The sequence below is a fragment of the Anoplopoma fimbria genome, chromosome 4, assembly GCF_027596085.1.
Source record: "Anoplopoma fimbria isolate UVic2021 breed Golden Eagle Sablefish chromosome 4, Afim_UVic_2022, whole genome shotgun sequence".
Lineage (NCBI taxonomy): Eukaryota > Metazoa > Chordata > Actinopteri > Perciformes > Anoplopomatidae > Anoplopoma > Anoplopoma fimbria.
Genome location: NC_072452.1, coordinates 9,486,576 through 9,509,452, shown reverse-complemented (window position 1 = coordinate 9,509,452; position 22,877 = coordinate 9,486,576). Strand labels below are relative to the sequence as shown.

The 22,877-nt window shown below is 37.4% G+C and overlaps 1 protein-coding gene across 1 annotated transcript in view; it reads left to right on the top strand.

The window, feature by feature from the left end:
* The window catches only part of unc5a (unc-5 netrin receptor A), a 136,055-nt gene that overhangs the window by 88,047 nt on the left and 25,131 nt on the right, over window positions 1-22,877 (top strand). Inside the window, exons 6-8 of the mRNA XM_054597691.1 lie at window positions 7,207-7,371; window positions 12,749-12,937; window positions 13,787-14,086. Of these exons, the coding sequence (XP_054453666.1) occupies window positions 7,207-7,371; window positions 12,749-12,937; window positions 13,787-14,086 (654 nt within the window). The remainder of the gene's footprint in view (window positions 1-7,206; window positions 7,372-12,748; window positions 12,938-13,786; window positions 14,087-22,877) is intronic.

The following is a 22,877-nucleotide window of genomic DNA, read 5'->3' as shown; positions in this document are numbered from 1 at the left end:
AGTGATTACATTCTGAATGAGTGATTTCTATAATGTCTCCCATTACCTCTGTGACATTTAGACCGATATTTAAAATGTCCACTAGTTACTTAGCAGCATCTGTGTGTTCCTCAGAGATAAGGTCAAAAATGGCAAGCTGTCATGTTATTTTCTGCTCCCTGTTGAAGCCATTTTGTTTTCACAACAGTTGTCTGTAATTCCACGGCGGACACAGGAAGCAGCCCCCTTTGCTTTCGCTCTTCCATTAGTTCACCTTGCAGTGCTCAACCAAAGGGTGTAATAGCAGTCACGATTATTCTAGCGCAACACACCTCTTTTTTCCGTGGTGCATGTCGGGTAATCCTGGCTGCTCTGTCCCTTCATCCATCCATCCATCCCCCCCCCCCTCACCCACTCTTCCCCGTGCGCTGGTCTGACAGTCAACGGCGGCTGGTCCACGTGGACCACCTGGTCGTCCTGCAGTGCTGTGTGTGGGCGTGGCTGGCAGAAGAGGAGTCGGAGCTGCACCAACCCCACCCCACTGAATGGAGGGACATCCTGTGAGGGGCAGAACGTCCAGAAAAGTGCCTGTGTGGCCACCTGTCCAGGTAACTCCCAGGCAACCCCCGTTTGTCCTGTGGCGCTTGGCTTCCTGTGGCTTCCTTTTTGCATTTTTTTGCATCTAGAAGTCATCAATTCATCTTTATTTTGGCTGCCTTTTGTTCCAGCACCCAGGTCTTTCCTTCGACGTCAGTGCTTGTGTTGTTTCTTGCAATTAGACCGCTTACACAACAATGTCAGAGTCTATTAGTCTTCACAGTAAGGCCTCATCCTGAAAGTGATTTGTTGTTCACTCTTTGTTCGCATATCTATCTATCTGCTGCGCTGTACTCAGGCCCTCCTTTTATTTCAGAGACCTGTCTGCTTTTAGAGTCATGGTCCCAGCCATGGCATTGTGTCAGACCAGCTAGTACATTTGTTGTTCTTTGCTGCTCAAGCTATGTAGTAAATATGGGGCAATAAAAAGCTGAATTATGGCAGCCAGTGGGCCATGTTTACGTGTGAGGAGCTGAGGGCGTTTCATTTGCCTGCCCGTTCTCCCTTGTGAGAGCGTCAGAGAGGCAGAGAGTGTCCTGCCTGATACTGAGCAACACATATCGATCCCCGGTAGCCTGAGATGGAAGTCAAGCTGCTTCATTTGCAGTCCCACATTAGCCCCCTGACAGAGGGAGAGGGAGCAGGATAGGAAAAAAGGAGGTGTAGGTGAAAGCAGGGATAGAGACAGATGGAATCAGATCCAGTGTAAGGAAGGCAGGAACAAAACCCAGAGTGACAGAGAGGAGAGGGAAACTGAGAAAGAACCCGAGTGTGAACAAGAGCTTGCTGTTTAGCTGCCAGCAGATCAGTCGGTGGACATATAGCTGGGACTCTGCAGCCATGCTGACCGCAGGAGAAATCTCCCGCTCGCTAAATAGCAAAGAGGGAAATCCAACACCTCTGGCAGCTTCTCCATGCCTAAAACAGAGGTTATCTTCCTCTGTGAATCAGGGCGTTGTGTTACAAATCTACCGTGTAAAGACATCACTAGATGTCAAGCATGAGGGTAAGTAACATTGCCCGCTGGAATACAGCAAGAGGAGGGAAGACAAAGGAAAAACCAGCAATGCATTACACTCAGGACCCTATCTGGATTATTAGCGCTGGAGCAACGAGTCATGGAATTAGAGGGGTGTCCGGGGAAGCTTGACATTCCCCCACAGCAAAGCAGGATACTGACCTCTATGAGCTTAAAGAGATTAATGTCAGTCCAAGCCACTATTGTTGGATTAAACCCCGCCTCTTTCTATCTTTCTCTTGCCCCTCTAGGAGAAAGTGTGTAATTTCAACCCTTGAGGTACTGTGACAGAAATTGCATTGTGCCCTGTGAACACAGTTTGCAGAGACTTTGAGAAAGAAAGACCTTGTTTGTTTTTTTCTCTTGATGAGACGCTACAGTGACGTGACCCGGCTCACACCTCTATCAGTCCTGTTGTTTGGCGACAGAGAGTTGTCTCTGAGTCTCTGCCTCTTTCTCTCACTGGTTACCTGTCTCAAACAAAACATCAGTGGCAGAGACGGCCCCAGCTGTCGGACCCCCAGAGAGGGCTCCCTTCAAGGCCAAAGTCTGCCACGCCAGATCCTCGGGATGACGAGCTGTTGTTTACATCCACAAGTGATGCTGCGGCCCCGTTGTGTACTCAAAGACATGCCTCTGGAGTCCTCCATGATGAACTGACCACTCCCATCATTTGTCACCCAGCACACACACAACCCAGCGATGACAACCCCTGAATACATCCACATGAGTCCACATGTATGAATCTTCTGCCTGAATACATGAATATAGTTTCCATAGAGTCACGTTCAGCGAAGGGGAACAGATGATTCCAGCCTAGCAGAGAGGGTCATAACAAACTGGATAACAACCTTAATTATCACTTTGCTTTTAGCCTTCGCAGGTCCAACCCACTGCACTCACAGGAGATGGTGATTTTCACCATTTCAGAAGAAAGAGACTTGAGCAGAATGTATTACACGGGGAGCTGTAATGCTGCAGATAGACATCATGTTATTTATTTAGACACGGCTGACATTTGGATTCAGAAGCATCTTTTTGGGGGGTTTGTTTTTTTCATCAGTGCCTTTGTTTTTGAGTTGCATTTTAAAATAATGCATGATTTAATTCTAGTCTTGTTTCAAGAGTTCATTAATTATCCAGACTCAGATTCTTCGTTGATTATAAGCTCTCTAGTGCATTTAGCTTACAGCATTAGTTCTTTGAAATGAGTTACAGAAAAATCTATTTTGTTTTTTATCTGCTTATTCTCTGTAATTTGCAGTTTCAGTCTGTTTTGTCTAAAACACATCGATGGCCCCACAGATTTGCTTTACTCCTACTTTGGGGATAAGGAGATGCTGTCAACTGAATGAATATACGCTGGAAAAAAATCAATTTAAATTTGGAAGCAACAACATGCAAAGGCTATAATTTGTCTCCGCCTTGCCCATGTCTATATATATTTCTTGTTGAAATGCCGATGGCCATTTGTTGTTCCACATTTAAAAAGTAGCATTATTCCTTCAGAGCAGTGCTTCGCTCACAGCCAAAGAAGAACGTTCCCACACACATACGAGCAACAGACCGACACCAGTAACAGAACTCTCATCGTGTTTATTCACAATAACTCTTGTATTTAAACGTGAGCTCCCACCTATCATCGGCAAAGTGTGAAGATGGAGAGGCTCATCTGAATTTTTGTCTAAGTCTCCAAAGTGTTTTAATGAGAGTTGATGGAGGCCTGTGTGGTGGATCAGATGGGCTCCATGCTGGGAGAGACACAGGGAGCTGTGGAGGAGGAGGAGGAGGAGGAGGAGGCTAAAGCCTGAGGCTCAGAGCAGAGCAGATCAACACTTGAGACAGCGAGTAGCCAAACTATGCAAGAGCTTATCTCCATTCCTCTTTCCCTTTCTCTGCCTTTCCCTTTGTCTCCATCTCATCATATGCCGCTGGAGTACCCCTCATAAAATCTGCAGTCCATCCCTCACCCATTCATTGACTCTGCCCCTGCATTGACTTGTGATCAGAGCCAACATTCATGGCAAAATGTCAGATCATGCCAACATTTTCCAACAAAGAAACACTACCTTTGTCAACAGCAAATAGTTAGTCCCCAGTTTTGGAAGTGACACAGTGTAACCTGCCCCGCACAAATTAATGGAATCATCGCTGATGTGTTAGAGAAAAGCAAACAACCTGAAGAGATTTCAAACGCGTGTGCATTATTTAAATATTGTTCTGATCCCTCAGGCTTGCCAGAGGAGCTGTGAGATTTCTACTAGATGGAAAATAAACAGACTCTGGGCTGGTGTATTTGTGTATGGGTACTTGTAAGCGTGTGTTTGTGCATGTTCGTGTTGTACACATGCAAGTTAACGCCCATATGTCTACTGTCTGCACTGCAGGCAAATGTCTATTTCTACTTTCGAAACAAGTATTCGTGTGTCTCAGGATATTATCAGAGACTGATCTAGAGACTTCATGTTTTATCCAAGGAATAAATAAAGGCTGTGGTTAATAAATGTGAGAGAAAAAACACTTTAGTTCACTGCGAAAAAGACGGTGGCCATCTGGTGACAGCCTCGCATCAGCGCTGTTTTTAATCCTTCTGTGCCATTTGTTTTGGCTCAGCCTCCTCATATCTCATTCTGTCTCACTTTGGTTTGTTCTAGTGGTTTAGTTAACATAAGGGAGTAGAGTCAACTTTGAGCAGTTATACATAAATAACTACATCATAACCACAAAAAAATATATTTTTATTTTCAGATATATAAAATGTGTCAGAAATACAGAATAAGGTGTGGTTATTAATCTGTTGCATCACCCACTGCTGTTGCTTAGCTATCAACCCCCGCCATCGGTCTGTATTTTTCGGTGGCTTTTCTTTCATCAGCCTTTGATCACCGGGATTAGGGGTGGTTACCATGCACATGTGTGTTGACAGGTCAGTGGGAGCGGAGGGGCAGCCTGCTGGTCTCAGTGGTACTTGTCTACCTCCTTGTGTTCCCCTCAAGGACACAGAAACCATAGGTGTCCGATGATCTCGGACTGTGTCAGTCAGTAGCCGTTGTCATTTTGAACAGCAAAGCCTTGAACAGGCCCTCCTACTGACCTGTAAAGAATGGTCGGGTCCCTTTTGCTTCTCCCCCCCTACAACATGTCCAAATGGGGGCTTGCCACTGGGCCATTGTATTACTTTCCCTCCTCAGAGACCCGCCTGACCTTAAACCTGTGGTGCTGCATGATTGAAAATCAGCTGTGGTGCCTTTTTGCAGTGGTGCTAACAATCTCTTTCTGGGGATTTGATAAGGAAAACTGGGGCTTTGGATAACAATTTTCTTATGTGGATTCTGGAAAAGGAAAAGGACTGACTCTGATTTCATCCTTTTAATAAAAAAAAAAAAAAATAAAATCAAGGAAAGTGACAATTTTCTTGCTACATTGCATTTATTGCAACCACTGATGATCTTCCCACTTCCTTCTTTGCTGTCCAATCATTTCTCTGGTCTCTGCTTCTGTGGAAATCCTCTCCTGTTTCTGAAATATTTGCAACATGTGTTCCGATTGCGTCCGACAGGCCATCGAGAACTGTTCATGCATCCTCATCTTTCTTTGACTTTCCTCCGCCTCGGGTCGCAGCTCTTGTGTCTCATCCACATTCTCACGAGCAGCACCCTGTTCCCACTCCAATCTCCTTGTTTGAAAATGTTATTTGCATGGCCATTTGTCTTGCTTTGTGGTGGAAAAAGAGAAGTAGAATTTCATCACCTCATCAGGGCAGTTGTTGATCTCATCTCTTTATTTCACAGTGGTGTGGATAAACTGAGGGGCGACATAATATATTCATTAGGACATAATTCTCTATTCAATCATTCTCGTTCCCAGCCTGGATAATCAGCCCACTGGCCCACGGATGGGTCCACTCAATGCCAAACAAGGACAATTATCTGATTGGTTCTGCTCTCTCTGCCAAATGGATCTGACTGCAAAGAGGCCCTAGCTGTGTCAGCATCCAGTCACACACACACACACACACACACACACACACACAAACACACCAAATACTCTCATTCTCTAGCAATGATCTGAGGAAAGACGACCCAACATGCAGACTTGTGTGTGCACAAGGTCTAATTCACACATCTGTGCCTCTGGCCTGATACCCCCACAGCGCCATTTAGCTTGGTTTCCTACTGGCTGTAAAACCAAATAATATCATTGCTTGGTACAGTTATGCAATAATATAAGTCCCAACCTGAGTGACTCGCACACTTATGTTTTATTAACCAAAGTCTCTGACCTGCAGCGGGTCAGACCTGCTATCTTTGGGTTATGCCCTCTGCACTATTTATTGCTAGGATTAATGAGCGCTAAGGTTTTCATGCCCTTAGGTCAGTCAGGAGGAGGGTTACTGCTGTCATAGAGGTGCACTTGTAGTGTGTGTGTGTGTGTGTGTATGTGTGTGTGTGTGTGGCTCTGGTGATTCTTGTCTGGTCCCCTTCACCCCTACATTTGGGAGAGAGAAAGAGCGAGACGGTGGCGTTTTTTCCCCCATGAGAGCTCATTACTGCTCTTTTTCCCATTAGCCCTATGGTAACCTTCCCCAGGCCTGGCGCTGTGTCACTCTCAATATCACTCCCAGCCGCCCACCACAATGCCAAATTACCCCCACCTTTGCAAAATTGTCTCCCTCCCTGCGTGTGGTAAAGCTGCTGATATTTCTTACAGCAGGGCCCGCACAGAACAATTACTGGCCCATTTCCATTTGTTTCATTTTGCTTGTGTTGATGGTGGTGTGTTTGAAGTTGTGGAAAATACACAGCAGGTGTAATGTACATCCGCCTCTGTTCAAAGTAATACCACCTGTATTATGTCTTGCATTCATATGTACTGCAGGTAATGCGCATGTTGCTACAGTAACGGCTTGTTTGACAACGAAATCAAACCAAGGCAGATTTTCTTCCTCTCACAAATTTTCATTTAGGAGGATTTTTAAAACCTATAGGTACACATGTGTGTTTGACAGTAGACTATAGGGCCAATTTCCCAAGGGTCAAATTCTCCTCCCTGTACAGATTTAGTTTGTTGACAGCCGAGTCTATCAGGCCACAGCACCCACGTCCCATTGGGGTTGTAGCTTTAGTTGCATCTGATTTCCATGTTAAAAATAAACAAAGAGAGCAGAACAGAGACGATATGGCTTTCCTCAGCAGTTTTACACGCTTTGGTTTCCCTGTGCATCTGCTGGATTTGAGTGTGTGCAAGTGGATTTGCATGTCTTTATAATGCTTTACTTACCATGTTTCCATTTTAGAGCGAGTGGATTTGCACAGGATGGCAACAGAGTATTCTACCAGTTGTTCTCATCTCGCACGCAAATACACCACTGATTTTACACCGCTGTTGCATCTGAACTTCACCATGTATAGTTTCAACAGCTCACAATGTTTGTAAGAAGGAGTTATAGCTTGTTTTATTGAAAGTGTTCAGCATGTTTTCCAATCAATAGTTTTCCCTTAGAACCAAGATATCTCTGGCTGAAATGAATCAGTCGGAGTTTGCTGCTATATGTGTGTGTATTTGTGTGTGTGTTTGTGCTCACCCATGTTTTTCATTACGTGTGTTTGCAGTGGACGGAGGCTGGAGCGAGTGGAGCAAGTGGTCGGCTTGCGGTGCCGACTGTTCGATGTGGAGGACCAGGGAGTGCACCCAGCCCTCACCTGGCACCGGGGGCAAAGACTGCCAGGGGCTCGACCTCCAGTCTCTCAACTGTACCAGCGAGCAGTGCCCACAGAGTGAGTGCACCAACCACCCACATACTGCGAACATAACTGTTCACCTCAGTGGAACAATAGAGGAGAATCAGTTGCACAAGTTCTTTATTAACCTCTTTCTGTAACAGGATCAGTTGAATGCAGTTTAGTTTTATATTTGCTTATAAAATAAAAAAGCATGGCCGTTAAGTCCTGCACGATACATCAAATACAATATCAAGTAGATCATAAGCAATACATCGGCAACAGGTTCACAGGATTAGCATCAATTCATCCCTGAACTAAGGCGGGTAGAGAGGTTTTTACCTTCATGCTCTATGTTTTTAAATACTGTTTCCACTCTGGCATGGGGAGCGAGAGTGTCCTCTCCTCTTTTTATTAGATCAAATAAACATTTTATGCCTCCTTATGGCATCAGTTTCCTGTGATGGATGGAAGGAAAGATGTCCATTTCATAAGCCACTTGTGCTGGTAGCAGAATTGTCTGCGGACCATTATTGGCTCGTCCCCACCTGCGTGACCTTTTTAGACGATCAGTTCTAATAAACACTGGTATGACACCCGCTGCTAAGATAATATACAACCTTTTCACCTGCGTCGCTGCCGTGTTGCTCTCGGAGCTATTAATAGAGCTGAGAATGAAACCATCTCTCTTCTGAATAAAACACAACCTGTCAGATAAAGTGCCACGGGTCAAATCAGCCGCGAAAAACACACACATAGCCGGTGTGCATGTGTGCTGTGATTTGTGCTTATGCTGGCTTTATATTTTTATATAGTTACAAAGCCAATGCGAAAATTCACTTTTTGTGTGAAGCAGCCACCGCCGTCCCACTTCCTGTGTGTCATTTATAGGGCATGTGTGTACTGTCAAAATCAGGAACAGCAAACAACGGCAGCTGAGTGGAAAGTGGCAACACAGGGTCCACTGCTGACCAGATGGACATGAAAGGAGAGCTTTCACTCCCTACAGATATCAAAGACAGAAAGATATTGCAGCTTCCCATCCAGAAATGATGAGTCTCAGGGTGGTGTCTCATGGAGAACATTTTATAAATAGCACGCTCTTTGGCTTATGAAAAACACTGGGTTTTAATGTGGACTTGGTTACCATGGGCCAGTGAATTAATAAATTGAATTATGTATCGTGCACCATTTGACGTGATCAGATTGACCGATGCATGGAGAGCCGCAGGGTGGATAGAGCTTCTGTATGTCGCATTGTGTATATGTGTTAGCACAGTGTGTGTGAGAATGTGTCCGTGTGTGTGCATGCATGTGCGTGTGTCAACCGATAGCTGAATATTGGCTGATGCAGTGCACCAGGGAGCTCAGTCGGCCCATCATCAAAGGTCAGCAGCTCCTCCCCAGAGAGGCAAGATATATACACAAAGATGCCAGTCATTGTTCCTCACTCACACACACACAAACACACACACACACACACACACACAAACACACACAGTCACTCAGTATTTACACTGACAGTGCAGAGCGGAGCGCTGGCCTCTGAAGAATGCCTGTCCCAATCTGTTCCCAGCAGATGTGTTTCCATAGACAACGGCTGTGTGAAGTATTATAATAAGCAAAATAGCAAGATGGTTTTGGCTTGTCAGCAACTCGCATACTTCAACCATGTCTGCAGGCTATTAGCTGAGATGGGAAACTTCCCCCTGAAACAAAAGGCACCCTTCTCTTCTCCAGTGTAATCGAACAATACAACTGCAGAGTGAGCCGTAGTCACTCTGCCACAAAAGATGTCCTTTGTCTTAGGCCCTCACAAACATCTCTAATCTCCCTCATTAAGCCTGGAATGGCATACGTTAGATGAGGTTGTTGTTTTTGGTATTGCATATATGAGAATCAATGTGCAGCAGCGAGCTTTGTGTTCCAGCTCCAAAATAAACAGATCTGACCCAGGCAGGATCATTTTCATAAAGCAAACAAAAGTCCAAGATGGAGCTACGCAAAATCTGTTCAGGGAAATATTAAATACGCTGGCAGCAAGCCAGAGCCAAAATGGCAGACAGGTGTTAGAGGGCACGAAAAGGATAGTGGGAAAAATGATACTGCTGGTATTCTAAGGCACAGGAAATTAGAACAACATAAAACAATTATTTGGCTTAATGTGTCTAATGAAGGTAATGATCTTAATATGCAACAGCATCCTGTTTTGGTGGTGTCACAAATGATTGTGCGAAAAACCATCAATCTATGAATCCGTCCTCAGTCTGTTTTTGACTTAGGGAGCTAATTTGTTGGTGAAGCAGCTGATGTTTTCGTCATGGGTTTGTTTGTCAGAGCGGGGTCACAGGCTTTGTGAAAAATGGCTGAACATTTATTTTGGGCCATATTTCACCGGGACCCGCTGAGGGATGGGATGACTGTATTGTGGAGATAGTAATGGTCACGTTCACTTTGAGAGTTTTAGTAGCCATATTTCCCTGACCTTAAGAACTCCCATGTTATTCATCTTCGGCCGAGTGACTAGGATTGGCCATGGGATGAAATATATTCTCAGGTCTCTTGATAAATGCCCTGGGGTGAGGCAGAGGAGGCTGCAAAGCTTTTATTTATCAATGTGGCAGAGAGAAAGGAGAAGGTAGAGAGAGTTGAGGACTATCTGGTGCAAACGTTGTGCTGACTGCCAATGCAGCGAAAGACCAAACTTCAACAGGATCCAGGTACATCGCCTCAGAGGAGATGAATTATTAGTTTTATATAAGTTCACACTGGCCCATCTCAAGTCAGAAACTGATCCCTAACCAGCCAGCCCTGGAGCAAGTCTGAGGAGTTGAACTGTAAGCTCAGGGAGAGAGGAACAAACAGAGATTGGCCCGGGGTCAGCTGTGAAAAACAGCCCATCACATCCACAGATTATCCGCAGGCGGGTGTCAATCATGAAGAGAGGTCACACACAAAGAGAATCAAAAGTTCTTTGCCAGCAATTACGCCAAGTGGACATGAACCATGGAGTGACGGGCGGCAGAAAAGCAAAGAGATAAATTGGTAGAGTCTGTGTGGAAAAAAGAGGGCAGGAGAGGGCGCGCTTGAGGGGGACTAAAGTAAAGCCCATCCAATTATAAAACCTGATTAGCTACGTCAATTAAAGTGTGATGGATGTCCTTTCAATTATTGGCTGGCATCATGAAAATCAATGAGCGGGGGCCAGGAAGAGCTGAGAATACTTGCTGGTCAGGGTTGTAGTGAGCGTCGGGATCGTTTCACCATGACACCTGGTGGGTCAGATAAAACTTCTCCCAGTGATGCTCCGATAAGCCACCAGAGATTACAAACAGAATAGAGGGAGAAAGGGAGGGAGGAAGATTGTGTGATTGACTGACTTTATTGTCCGGGTGCATGAATGGTGTGCGCAGGGAAAAGGAAGAGTAGAGATACTGGATCTCTGCATCTGAGGTTAGCTAGGTGCCTTTGGTTTGCCCTTAGAAAGTAAACAGCAACTGGCCAATCTAAGGTTATGTTTATCCAATCAGCAGAAATCCAGTTGGCCCGTCTCCTTGCTGAGGGGTGTTGTTTTGTCTTTAGTCAGACTGCACATCTCTCTGTAGACTGCAGTGCTGGAAGTCCAAATATCACAGCCTCATCTGGCCTTTGACTCACCAAGACAATTGGATTTTGGGAACTTTTAATGAGAGGTTCAACCATAGTCTCTGCCCCCTTTTTTCGGAAGGTGGAAGGTTTAGCCCGGCTGCTTACGGTTAAGCACCTCAATGCTTCCCTGAGGAGAGAGAGTCAGAAGAGAGAGGCACAGGCAGATAAATGAACAGAATGAGAGGTGGAGGAACAGCGTATGTGTTCTGTAAGACGCTCCCTACTATTGGTATGTTCTGTGCACATGTGCTATGTAATGTCAAGAACAAAACGCACACAATCTTCAGCCGGTCATTCAAAATTGATTGCATGTCAAGATATCTCTGGCATTACAACGGGCATCCATAGAGCCTGGCTGCATATAATCCTGCTACTTAAGGTATCAGATTGTACTGAGATAATCACCCATGAAATAGATTCTGGCATTTCTCTTAAAGACTTGGGTATGTGAGGCGGCTTTGTCAAAAGAAATGGATTTTTCAAGGAAAGTGGAGAAGGCAAGGACAAATGGTTGAAAAAGAAATGAATGGAGATGAGAGTGAGACGCAGACCGAAAGAATACTTTACAATTACCATTTACTCTTCAATTTTGACTGAGAGCACTCTGCTAATTTAATCATGCCATTCTGATATCACAGATTTACCAACACCAATTAAAATTTGTCAAATCAGTGCTTCCTTTGTTTAGCGCAGTTCCTGTCAAGCAGTAGGATTATACAGTGGTAAAGAAAAACAACACCATGACAGACTGGATATATTTATTAAAATATGTCAACTACTGTTCATGGTCCATTTGGACACAACATTTTTGGACGTGTTATTGCTGCTCGTTGCTTAAAAGTAAATTTCACTTCCTGTCTCCCTGTTAGTCTTTCTTTTTCCTCTGTAATTTTAATTTTCAGTCTCGTACATTGGCTCTCCTCCTGATTCTGTCCTCCTCCTTTTGTTGTCAACTCACCACACTCCAGCCAGCGGCACTTTAACCTTTGCCGTTGTTCTCCGTCCATCAAAGCTGCACTGCTCAATGCGTCCCCTCCTTGACTGTGTTCAGCTGACAGCGCTACGCCCCCATGGCTCCCAGGGACAATGGCCCTACACAAAGGCCCCAGGAGCATCCTCCACCTCCGCCACCAGTTTCCCAAAGCCCAGGGAGACAGCCGTAGCAAATCCCATTCTCCTGCAAAACACACACACACACACACACACACATACACACAAATGCATGCACACACTGATGTTTGTCTGGGCTTAGCTGTCATCTTCATACTGTACGTTCAGGGGAGAAAGACGCTCCAGCTCCTCTCTCAGGATTTTAAGAGAGAGAGAGGAATTCAAAAAGAGGTGCTAAAATGTCATAAGCAAATCCTTCCTTCATCGCATTTTTCTTCTCTTGTGGGTGTTGTGTCCTTATAAAGAAAAAGACAGGGGAGAGACAAGATATATATTAATACATACATGTACATATATTGTCCACAGGTAGGCTTTAGGCTTTTAAATATTACTCATACTCATATATATATATATACTGGCTCCATTAAAGGGATAGTTGGAAACACCCAAACTATCCTTTTAACCCTGCATCTCGCAGTCAGGGACAAAGTCATGCAGCATTAGGTGGCAGGCAAGGAATGTGGAACTGATATCATATATTTTATTAACCTATTATATTATTATTATTATTATCCAGATCCTCAAGTGAGACCTTTGTATGGAGGATCTTCAGCATCACATTTTTCAGTTGTGCTTAATGATTTATTTTCTGTCGTTTTGTGTCCTCCCCTGGCAGCCGTGAGCGGGGCCGAGGACGTGGCGCTCTACGTGGGCATGGTGGCGGTGGCACTGTGTCTGACACTGCTGCTCATCGTGGTGGTCCTGGTCTACCGGCGCAAGAAGGAGGACCTAGATGCTGACGTGGCAGACTCCTCCATCCTCACCACTGGCTTCCAGCCCATGGGCATCAAGCCCAGTAAGCCAGGTGTGTGGGCACCGCGGCCACGCAGGCCTCCCCCCACAGCAGTAGGACACTGTTCTTTGTTCTACCCTCCTCTGTGCGTCCGTCGGTCTGTCCGTCTGCCCACCGTGACCGTGCAGCACTCATCTACATGAACAACCGGTCCTGTGTTTGTTTGTGGTTGTGGAGGTGGTGTGAATGCCTTTCCAGTGGTTTTTAGTCTAAGCAAGATGTATTATATTATGTTTACGTGTGTGTGTGTGTGTGTGTGTGTGTGTGTGTGTGTGTGTGTGTGTGTGTGTGTGTGTGTGTGTGTGTGTGTGTGTGTGTGTGTTTGTGTTTGGTGCACTAGCTGTTTATTTGTCTGCCTGACACATTATGTTTCGCCACCACCTCATTGTCAGGAAATGTACCCACTCTGTTTACTGCCTGTGTGGAGCCTCTGAGGTTTACCATCGGGTAATAGAAATACAACTGTCTGAGTTAGATGGAGATGGGGAACTGGGTTGCAGTGCCTGTGATTCACCGTGAAAAAAAGCCTTTATACATTCTGGGTGCTAAGCTGTATCTGAGTTCTGTTTGGAATTGATTGTGTGGTTGCTAAACAGACAGACTGACAGAGAGTGAGAGAGGGGATGCGAATTGACTGGCTTTGTGTGGAATTTGTGTTTGTGTATTGTTAAGTGTGTGCGTCTGAGTCTTCTGTTTCCAGCAGCATGTGTCTTTCCTGTGTTTGTTTCAGTTTTTCGTTGTGTGTTGCAACAGCTTTCGAGAGTGTGAGGTCTGTCTCTGTTATGTACAAACCCCTCCTCGCCTGCCACTCATGGAGTTTCACACAATTTTTTTTGTCTGTTTCATTATTTATTTTAACAGAGAATTCCCATTTGCTCACCATCCAGCCTGATCTAACCACCACCACCACCAGTTACCAGGGTACCCTACGCTCTCGCCACGACACCACTGGGAAGTTTTCAATGACCAACGGGCCTCTGCTGGACCCGCTTCCGAACGGCTCGCACACTCTGCACAACGGCAAACTTAACTCAGACCAGGCTGAGTTTGTGAGCAGGCTGTCCACTCAGAGCTACTTTAAAACTCTGCCCCGCGATGTAGCTAACTCCTCCTATGGCACCTTCAACTTCCTGGGAGGCAGGCTGACTATCCCCAGCACAGGTGGGTTCTGCGTTTGGATTCATTTATGTTTCCAAGGGTGTTTTCACACCAGTAGTACAGCTCAATTGGTTTGGATGAAGAAAAATATTGATATGGTTGTTCTTTTTTTATACACAAACTAAGAGCTGTAAACATACATGTCATATGGACTTACATGTAAATGATAAATGCCCTGGGGTGAGGCAGAGGAGTTTTTGTAAATGTTCATTGGACAGTTTAGATGATATCTTCCTTTGAGCTAGTATATCATAAATAGACAATAGATCATTTGACAATAAGAGGCATTTCTACCATAAAATGACGCAAATAGAAACAGTTCTCTCTCTGCTATCCTTTTTTTTAATGAGGAACTGGTAAAACACACAACCATAGAATAGGAGGAGAACAGACATTTAACTGTTTGGTCATTTGAAAATTGTTGTTAGTTGTTGACATTTCAAGTCAGTGGGGCAGGTGTGTCACACATTGTTGCTCTGCCACTAAGTAAGCACCGGAAGTAGTCACAGAGCCGAATTGATGTGTTATGCCGGTTCACACTGGAAGCAAATGCGCCTTGGATTTTGAAATTTGATCATGTGGGAGTGGAATCGGGGGAATTGAAACTCTGGAAGAACAGCTGTGAGAGTGGGGGGAAAGTCAAACGCATGAGGTGCATATATTATCATTCATAAGAATCAGATCACTTATATCCTAATACATAATCTGTATCGTTTATAGTAGATTATGTATATAATCTCAGTGTTTTCTTGCATGATTTGCTCATGGCATGCAGAGAAAATAGATTAAACGTTGAAACTATTGCTGAAGATAGAGAGTGAACAGCACAATTTCAGGCGCCGAAAGGACGCAGGCAGTGCTACCCTGAAAATGGCGGTGCTTCGGGGCACTGCAAAAAGTCACACTGAATCCGCCGTTAGGGACAACTCAGAATTTGTTTTCTTACTTACCCAGAAAATGGACAGCCGGCATGGCTGGGCTGCACATACACTAGAGGTTGATGTTGTTATGTTCCATGTGATGACTTCATGAGTGATTAGCGAAGTCTGTTTATACATAAATTAGCCCGTTACGGGTGCAATTGCAACAGTATACATAAAAAATTGGTCGCTGTTCTGACCATCCTGCTACGTTTACGATCTACCCATTAGTGACCCATTTACTATACTATCACTTTTTCATAATACTGCGATACTGCTGTTATGATTTTGAAAATACTTTTTTTTTCATACTATACTATGGCTTTGATCTAACTTGTTTTCAACATGCTATACTATGAATCTTTTATGATTTTTTTTCTAAATACTATAATCTAACTTTTTTGACAAGCCATACTATGTCTTTGAAAGGATTTTTTTTTACATGCTTTACTATGAATTTTTTAGTACATTTTTTTTCAACATGCTGAACTATGACTTTTTGATGCTTCTCTCAAAGTACCATGATATTACTTTTTTATGACATTTTTTCACCATGTTACACTATAACCTTTCGTCTTTTTTTCGACATATTATACAATAACTTTTTAAAAACTTTTATTGAACATGCTATACTATGACTTTTTTTGACATTTTTCAACTTAATATGTTATTACTATATGTTTAAGACTTTTTTTTTTACATACTATACTATGGCTTTGATCAGCTGTTTTTCAACATGCTATACTCTGACTTTTCTATGACTTCCTACAACATATTATAATATGACTTTTTCTGACTTTTTGAAATACTCTGACTTATCATGATTTTTTTTTTTTGTACATTATTTCGAGGAACGTCTTTTGTGTTTTTTTCAGGTAGATTAGGCTGATAGAAGGATGACTGGAGAGTCTGAGGTTATGAGTTCAATCCTTTTTGTAGGAGAGGGACATTTTTAAGGCTGGAATCCAAATCAAGAGGTTGAAAGCTTTGAGAACAGTCATGAACATTTAAAGCAATAGCTTAAGCTGTAAAGTAGTCTGCTTGGTGTTCATGAGGTGTCATGTTCAATACCTGTCAATATCAAGTGACATTTCACTTTGTATGATATACTATGGGTTTGAATCAATTGACTTTATTAATCAGTTGTGGGCACATTTTTGTTCTTAAACTGGAAGAAGCTCAGTGTCTAATTTTCTAGTTTTTAGTGACTTAAAAATGTGTATATATTTTTATACATATATTAAAAAAAAATCATATAATAGTTGTTGTTTTTAACTTTTTTCAACATGCTATACTGTGATTTTTTTATGACTTTTTGTTCAACACACTATAGTATGACTTTTTTGACATAATATACTAAAACTTTTTTATGACTTGTTTTCAACATGCTATGCTTTGCATTTTTTTTGAGTTTTTATGACTTTTCATGAATTTTTCCGACATGCAATTCTATGACTTTTTCTGACATAATATGCTATAACTTTTTATGACGTTTTATACTATGGCTTTATTTGGAACTACTATCTATGATTTGTTTATGACTTTTTTCATCAACATACTATACTATAACCTTTTTATGACTTTTTTTCGACATACTGTACTATGACTTTTTTCAACATACTATAACTTTTTTTTTTGACATACTATACTGACTTTTTTTCGACATACAATACTATGACTTTTTTCTGACTTTTTTTTCGACAAAGTATACTATGACTTTTTTTTTAAATACAATACTATGACTTTTTATGACTTTATTGAGATGCATACTTTTTTAATTATTTCTTTGAACCTTCTATACTGTGACTATTTTTGTTTTATTTCAACATGCTTTACTTTGGCTTTTTCATGACTTTTCATGACATGTATACTATGAGGTTTTTTTTTTTAACATACTATACTATGACCTTTTTTTCGACATACTATACTATGACTTTTTTTATTACTTTTTATCAACATACTATACTATGACTTTTTTATTACTTTTTTTATCAACATACTATACTATGACTTTTTATGACTTTTTTTATCAACATACTATACTATGACTTTTTTATGACTTTTTTTCGACATACTATACTATGACTTTTTTATGACTTTTTTTTCGACATACTATACTATGACTTTTATTATTACTTTTCATCAACATACTATACTATGACTTTTTATGACTTTTTTAATTAGCATACTATATTATGACTTTTTTATGACTTTATTTCGACATACTATGACTTTTATTATGACTTTTTATCAACATACTATACTATGACTTTTTATGACTTTTTTTATTAGCATACTATACTATGACTTTTTTATGACTTTTTTAACATACTATACTATGACTTTTTTTGACTTTTTTTCAACATACTATACTATGACTTTTTTATGACTTTTTTAACATACTATACTATGACTTTTTATGCCTTTTTTCATCAACATACTATACTATAACTTTTTTATGACTTTTTTTCGACATACTATACTATGACTTTTTTTTCGACATACTATACTATGACTTTTTTTTCGACATACTATACTATGACTTTTTTTATTACTTTTTATCAACATACTATACTATGACTTTTTATGACTTTTTTTATCAACATACTATACTATGACTTTTTTATGACTTTTTTACTATACTGACATACTATACTTTGACTTTTTTTCGATGACTGACTTTTTTCGACATACTATACTATGACTTTTATTATTACTTTTCATCAACATACTATACTATGACTTTTTATGACTTTTTTAATTAGCATACTATATTATGACTTTTTTATGACTTTATTTCGACATACTATACTATGACTTTTTTTGAATTTTTTCGACATACTATACTATGAGTTTTATTATTACTTTTTATCAACATACTATACTATGACTTTTTATGACTTTTTTTATCAGCATACTATACTATAACTTTTCTATTACTTTTTTAACATACTATACCATGACTTTTTTTCGACATACTATACTATGACTTTTTTTTTTTTTATTACATACTATACTATGACTTTTTTATGACTTTTTTTATCAACATACTATACTATGACTTTTTTATGACTTTTTTCGACATACTATACTATGACTTTTTTATTACTTTTTATCAACATACTATACTATGACTTTTTATGACTTTTTTTATCAACATACTATACTATGACTTTTTTATTACTTTTTATCAACATACTATACTATGACTTTTTATGACTTTTTTTATCAACATTTCATACTATACTATGACTTTTTTTATTACTTTTTATCAACATACTATACTATAACTTTTTTATGACTTTTTTTCGACATACTATACTATGACTTTTTTATGACTTTTTTTATTAACATACTATATTATGACTTTTATTATTACTTTTTTTATCAACATACTATACTATGACTTTTTTATGACTTTTTTATTAACATACTATATTATGACTTTTTTATGACTTTTTTTTTTTTACATACTATACTATGACTTTTATTATTACTTTTTATCAACATACTATACTATGACTTTTTATGACTTTTTTTATCAGCATACTATACTATAACTTTTCTATTACTTTTTTAACATACTATACCATGACTTTTTTTCGACATACTGTACTATGACTTTTTTTATTACTTTTTATCAACATACTATACTATGACTTTTTTATGACTTTTTTTATCAACATACTATACTATGACTTTTTTATGACTTTTTTTTTTTAATTGACATACTATACTATGACTTTTTTTATTACATACTATACTATGACTTTTATTATTACTTTTTTTATCAACATACTATACTATGACTTTTTATGACTTTTTTTTCAATACATACTATATTATGACTTTTTTATGACTTTTTTTCGACATACTATACTATGACTTTTTTTTTACTTTTTATCAACATACTATACTATGACTTTTTATGACTTTTTTTATCAGCATACTATACTATAACTTTTCTATTACTTTTTTAACATACTATACCATGACTTTTTTTCGACATACTATACTATGACTTTTTTATTTTTTTCAACATACTATACTATGACTTTTTATGACTTTTTATCAACATACTATACTATGACTTTTTTTGAATTTTTTCAACATACTATACTATGACTTTTTTTATTACTTTTTATCAACATACTATACTATGACTTTTTATGACTTTTTTTATCAACATACTATACTATGACTTTTTTATGACTTTTTTCGATCACATACTATACTATGACTTTTTTATACTATACTTTTTTTTTTTTTATCACATACTATACTATGACTTTTTTTATTACTTTTTATCAACATACTATACTATGACTTTTTATGACTTTTTTTATCAACATACTATACTATGACTTTTTTATGACTTTTTTTCGACATACTATACTATGACTTTTTTATGACTTTTTTTCGACATACTATACTATGACTTTTTTTATTACTTTTCATCAACATACTATACTATGACTTTTTATGCCTTTTTTTTATTAACATACTATATTATGACTTTTTTATGACTTTATTTCGACATACTATACTATGACTTTTTTATGACTTTTTATCAACATACTATACTATGACTTTTTATGACTTTTTTTATCAGCATACTATACTATAACTTTTCTATTACTTTTTTAACATACTATACCATGACTTTTTTTCGACATACTATACTATGACTTTTTTTTCGACATACTATACTATGACTTTTTTTCGACATACTATACTATGACTTTTTTATTACTTTTTATCAACATACTATACTATGACTTTTTATGACTTTTTTTATCAACATACTATACTATGACTTTTTTATGACTTTATTTCGACATACTATACTATGACTTTTTTATGACTTTTTTTCGACATACTATACTATGACTTTTATTATTACTTTTCATCAACATACTATACTATGACTTTTTATGACTTTTTTTATTAACATACTATATTATGACTTTTTTATGACTTTTTTCGACTTTTTTTTTTATTACATACTATACTATGACTTTTTTATGACTTTTTTTATCAGACATACTATACTATGACTTTTTTTGACATACTATGATATGACTTTTTTTTTATCAACATACTATATTATGACTTTTTTATGACTCTTTTTCGACATACTATACTATGACTTTTATTATTACTTTTTTATCAACATACTATACTATGACTTTTTTGACTTTTTTTTTATCAACATACTATACTATGACTTTTTTTTTTTTAACATACTATATACTATGAGTTTTATTATTACTTTTTTTCAACATACTATACTATGACTTTTTATGACTTTTTTTCGACATACTATACTATGACTTTTTTATTACTTTTTTCAACATACTATACTATGACTTTTTATGACATTTTTTATCAACATACTATACTATGACTTTTTATGACTTTTTTTATCAGCATACTATACTATGACTTTTTTATGACTTTTTTTTTTCGACATACTATACTATGACTTTTATTATTACTTTTTATCAACATACTATACTATGACTTTTTATGACTTTTTTTATCAACATACTATACTATGACTTTTCTATTACTTTTTTAACATACTATACTATGACTTTTTTTTACGACATACTATACTATGACTTTTTTATGACTTTTTTTTTTTCGACATACTATACTATGACTTTTATTATTACTTTTCATCAACATACTATACTATGACTTTTTATGACTTTTTTTATCAACATACTATATTATGACTTTTTATGACTTTTTTCGACATACTATACTATGACTTTTTTTTGAATTTTTTCGACATACTATACTATGAGTTTTATTATTACTTTTTATCAACATACTATACTATGACTTTTTATGACTTTTTTTATCAGCATACTATACTATAACTTTTCTATTACTTTTTTAACATACTATACCATGACTTTTTTCGACATACTATACTATGACTTTTTATGACTTTTTTTATCAACATACTATACTATGACTTTTTATGACTTTTTTTATACACATACTATACTATGACTTTTTTTTTTTTTCACATACTATACTATGACTTTTATTATTACTTTTTATCAACATACTATACTATGACTTTTTATGCCTTTTTTCATCAACATACTATACTATAACTTTTTTATGACTTTTTTTCGACATACTATACTATGACTTTTTTATGACATACAATACTATGACTTTTTTATGACTTTCTTTAGATATAATGTGACTTTTTAATTATTTTTTTTGACATACTATGATATGACTTTTTTGACTTTTTTTATCAACATACTATACTATGACTTTTTTATGATTTTTCGACTACTATACTTTAACTTTTTTATGACTTTTTTACTATACTATGACTTTTTACATACTATACTATGACTTTTATTATTACTTTTTATCAACATACTATACTATGACTTTTTATGACTTTTTTTTCGACATACTATACTATGACTTTTTTTTACTTTTTTTTTTCACATACTATACTATTTTTTTTCGACATACTATACTATGACTTTTTTATGACTTTTTTTTCGACATACTATACTATGACTTTTTATGACTTTTTTTATCAACATACTATACTATGACTTTTTTATGACTTTATTTCGACATACTATACTATGACTTTTTTATGACTTTTTTATGACTTTTTATCAACATACTATACTATGACTTTTATTATTACTTTTTTATCAACATACTATACTATGACTTTTTTATGACTTTTTTTTATCAACATACTATACTATGACTTTTTTATGACTTTTTTCGACATACTATACTATGAGTTTTATTATTACTTTTTATCAACATACTATACTATGACTTTTTATGACTTTTTTTATCAGCATACTATACTATAACTTTTCTATTACTTTTTTAACATACTAACATACTATACTATGACTTTTTTTTTTCAACGACATACTATACTATGACTTTTTTTTCTTTTTATCACATACTATACTATGACTTTTTTATTACTTTTTATCAACATACTATACTATGACTTTTTTTATTACTTTTTTTATCAACATACTATACTATGACTTTTTTATGACTTTTTTTATCAACATACTATACTATAACTTTTTTATGACTTTTTTTCGACATACTATACTATGACTTTTATTATTACTTTTTATCAACATACTATACTATGACTTTTTATGCCTTTTTTCATCAACATACTATACTATGACTTTTTTATGACTTTTTTCGACATACTATACTATGACTTTTTTATGACTTTTTTAGTTTTATTACTTTTTTTTATCACATACTATACTATGACTTTTTTATATAATGTGACTTTTTATTTTTTTTACTATACTATACTATGACTTTTTTTATCAACATACTATACTATGACTTTTTTATGACTTTTTTTTCAACATACTATACTATGACTTTTTATGACTTTTTTCAACATACTATACTATTTTTTTTGACTTTTTTTTCACATACTATACTATGACTTTTTTTATTACTTTTCATCAACATACTATACTATGACTTTTTATGACTTTTTTTATCAACATACTATACTATGACTTTTTTATGACTTTTTTCGACATACTATACTATGACTTTTATTATTACTTTTCATCAACATACTATACTATGACTTTTTATGACTTTTTTTATCAACATACTATATTATGACTTTTTTATGACTTTATTTCGACATACTATACTATGACTTTTATTATTACTTTTTATCAACATACTATACTATGACTTTTTATGACTTTTTTTATCAGCATACTATACTATAACTTTTCTATTACTTTTTTAACATACTATACCATGACTTTTTTTTTTATCGACATACTATACTATGACTTTTTTATGACTTTTTTTTT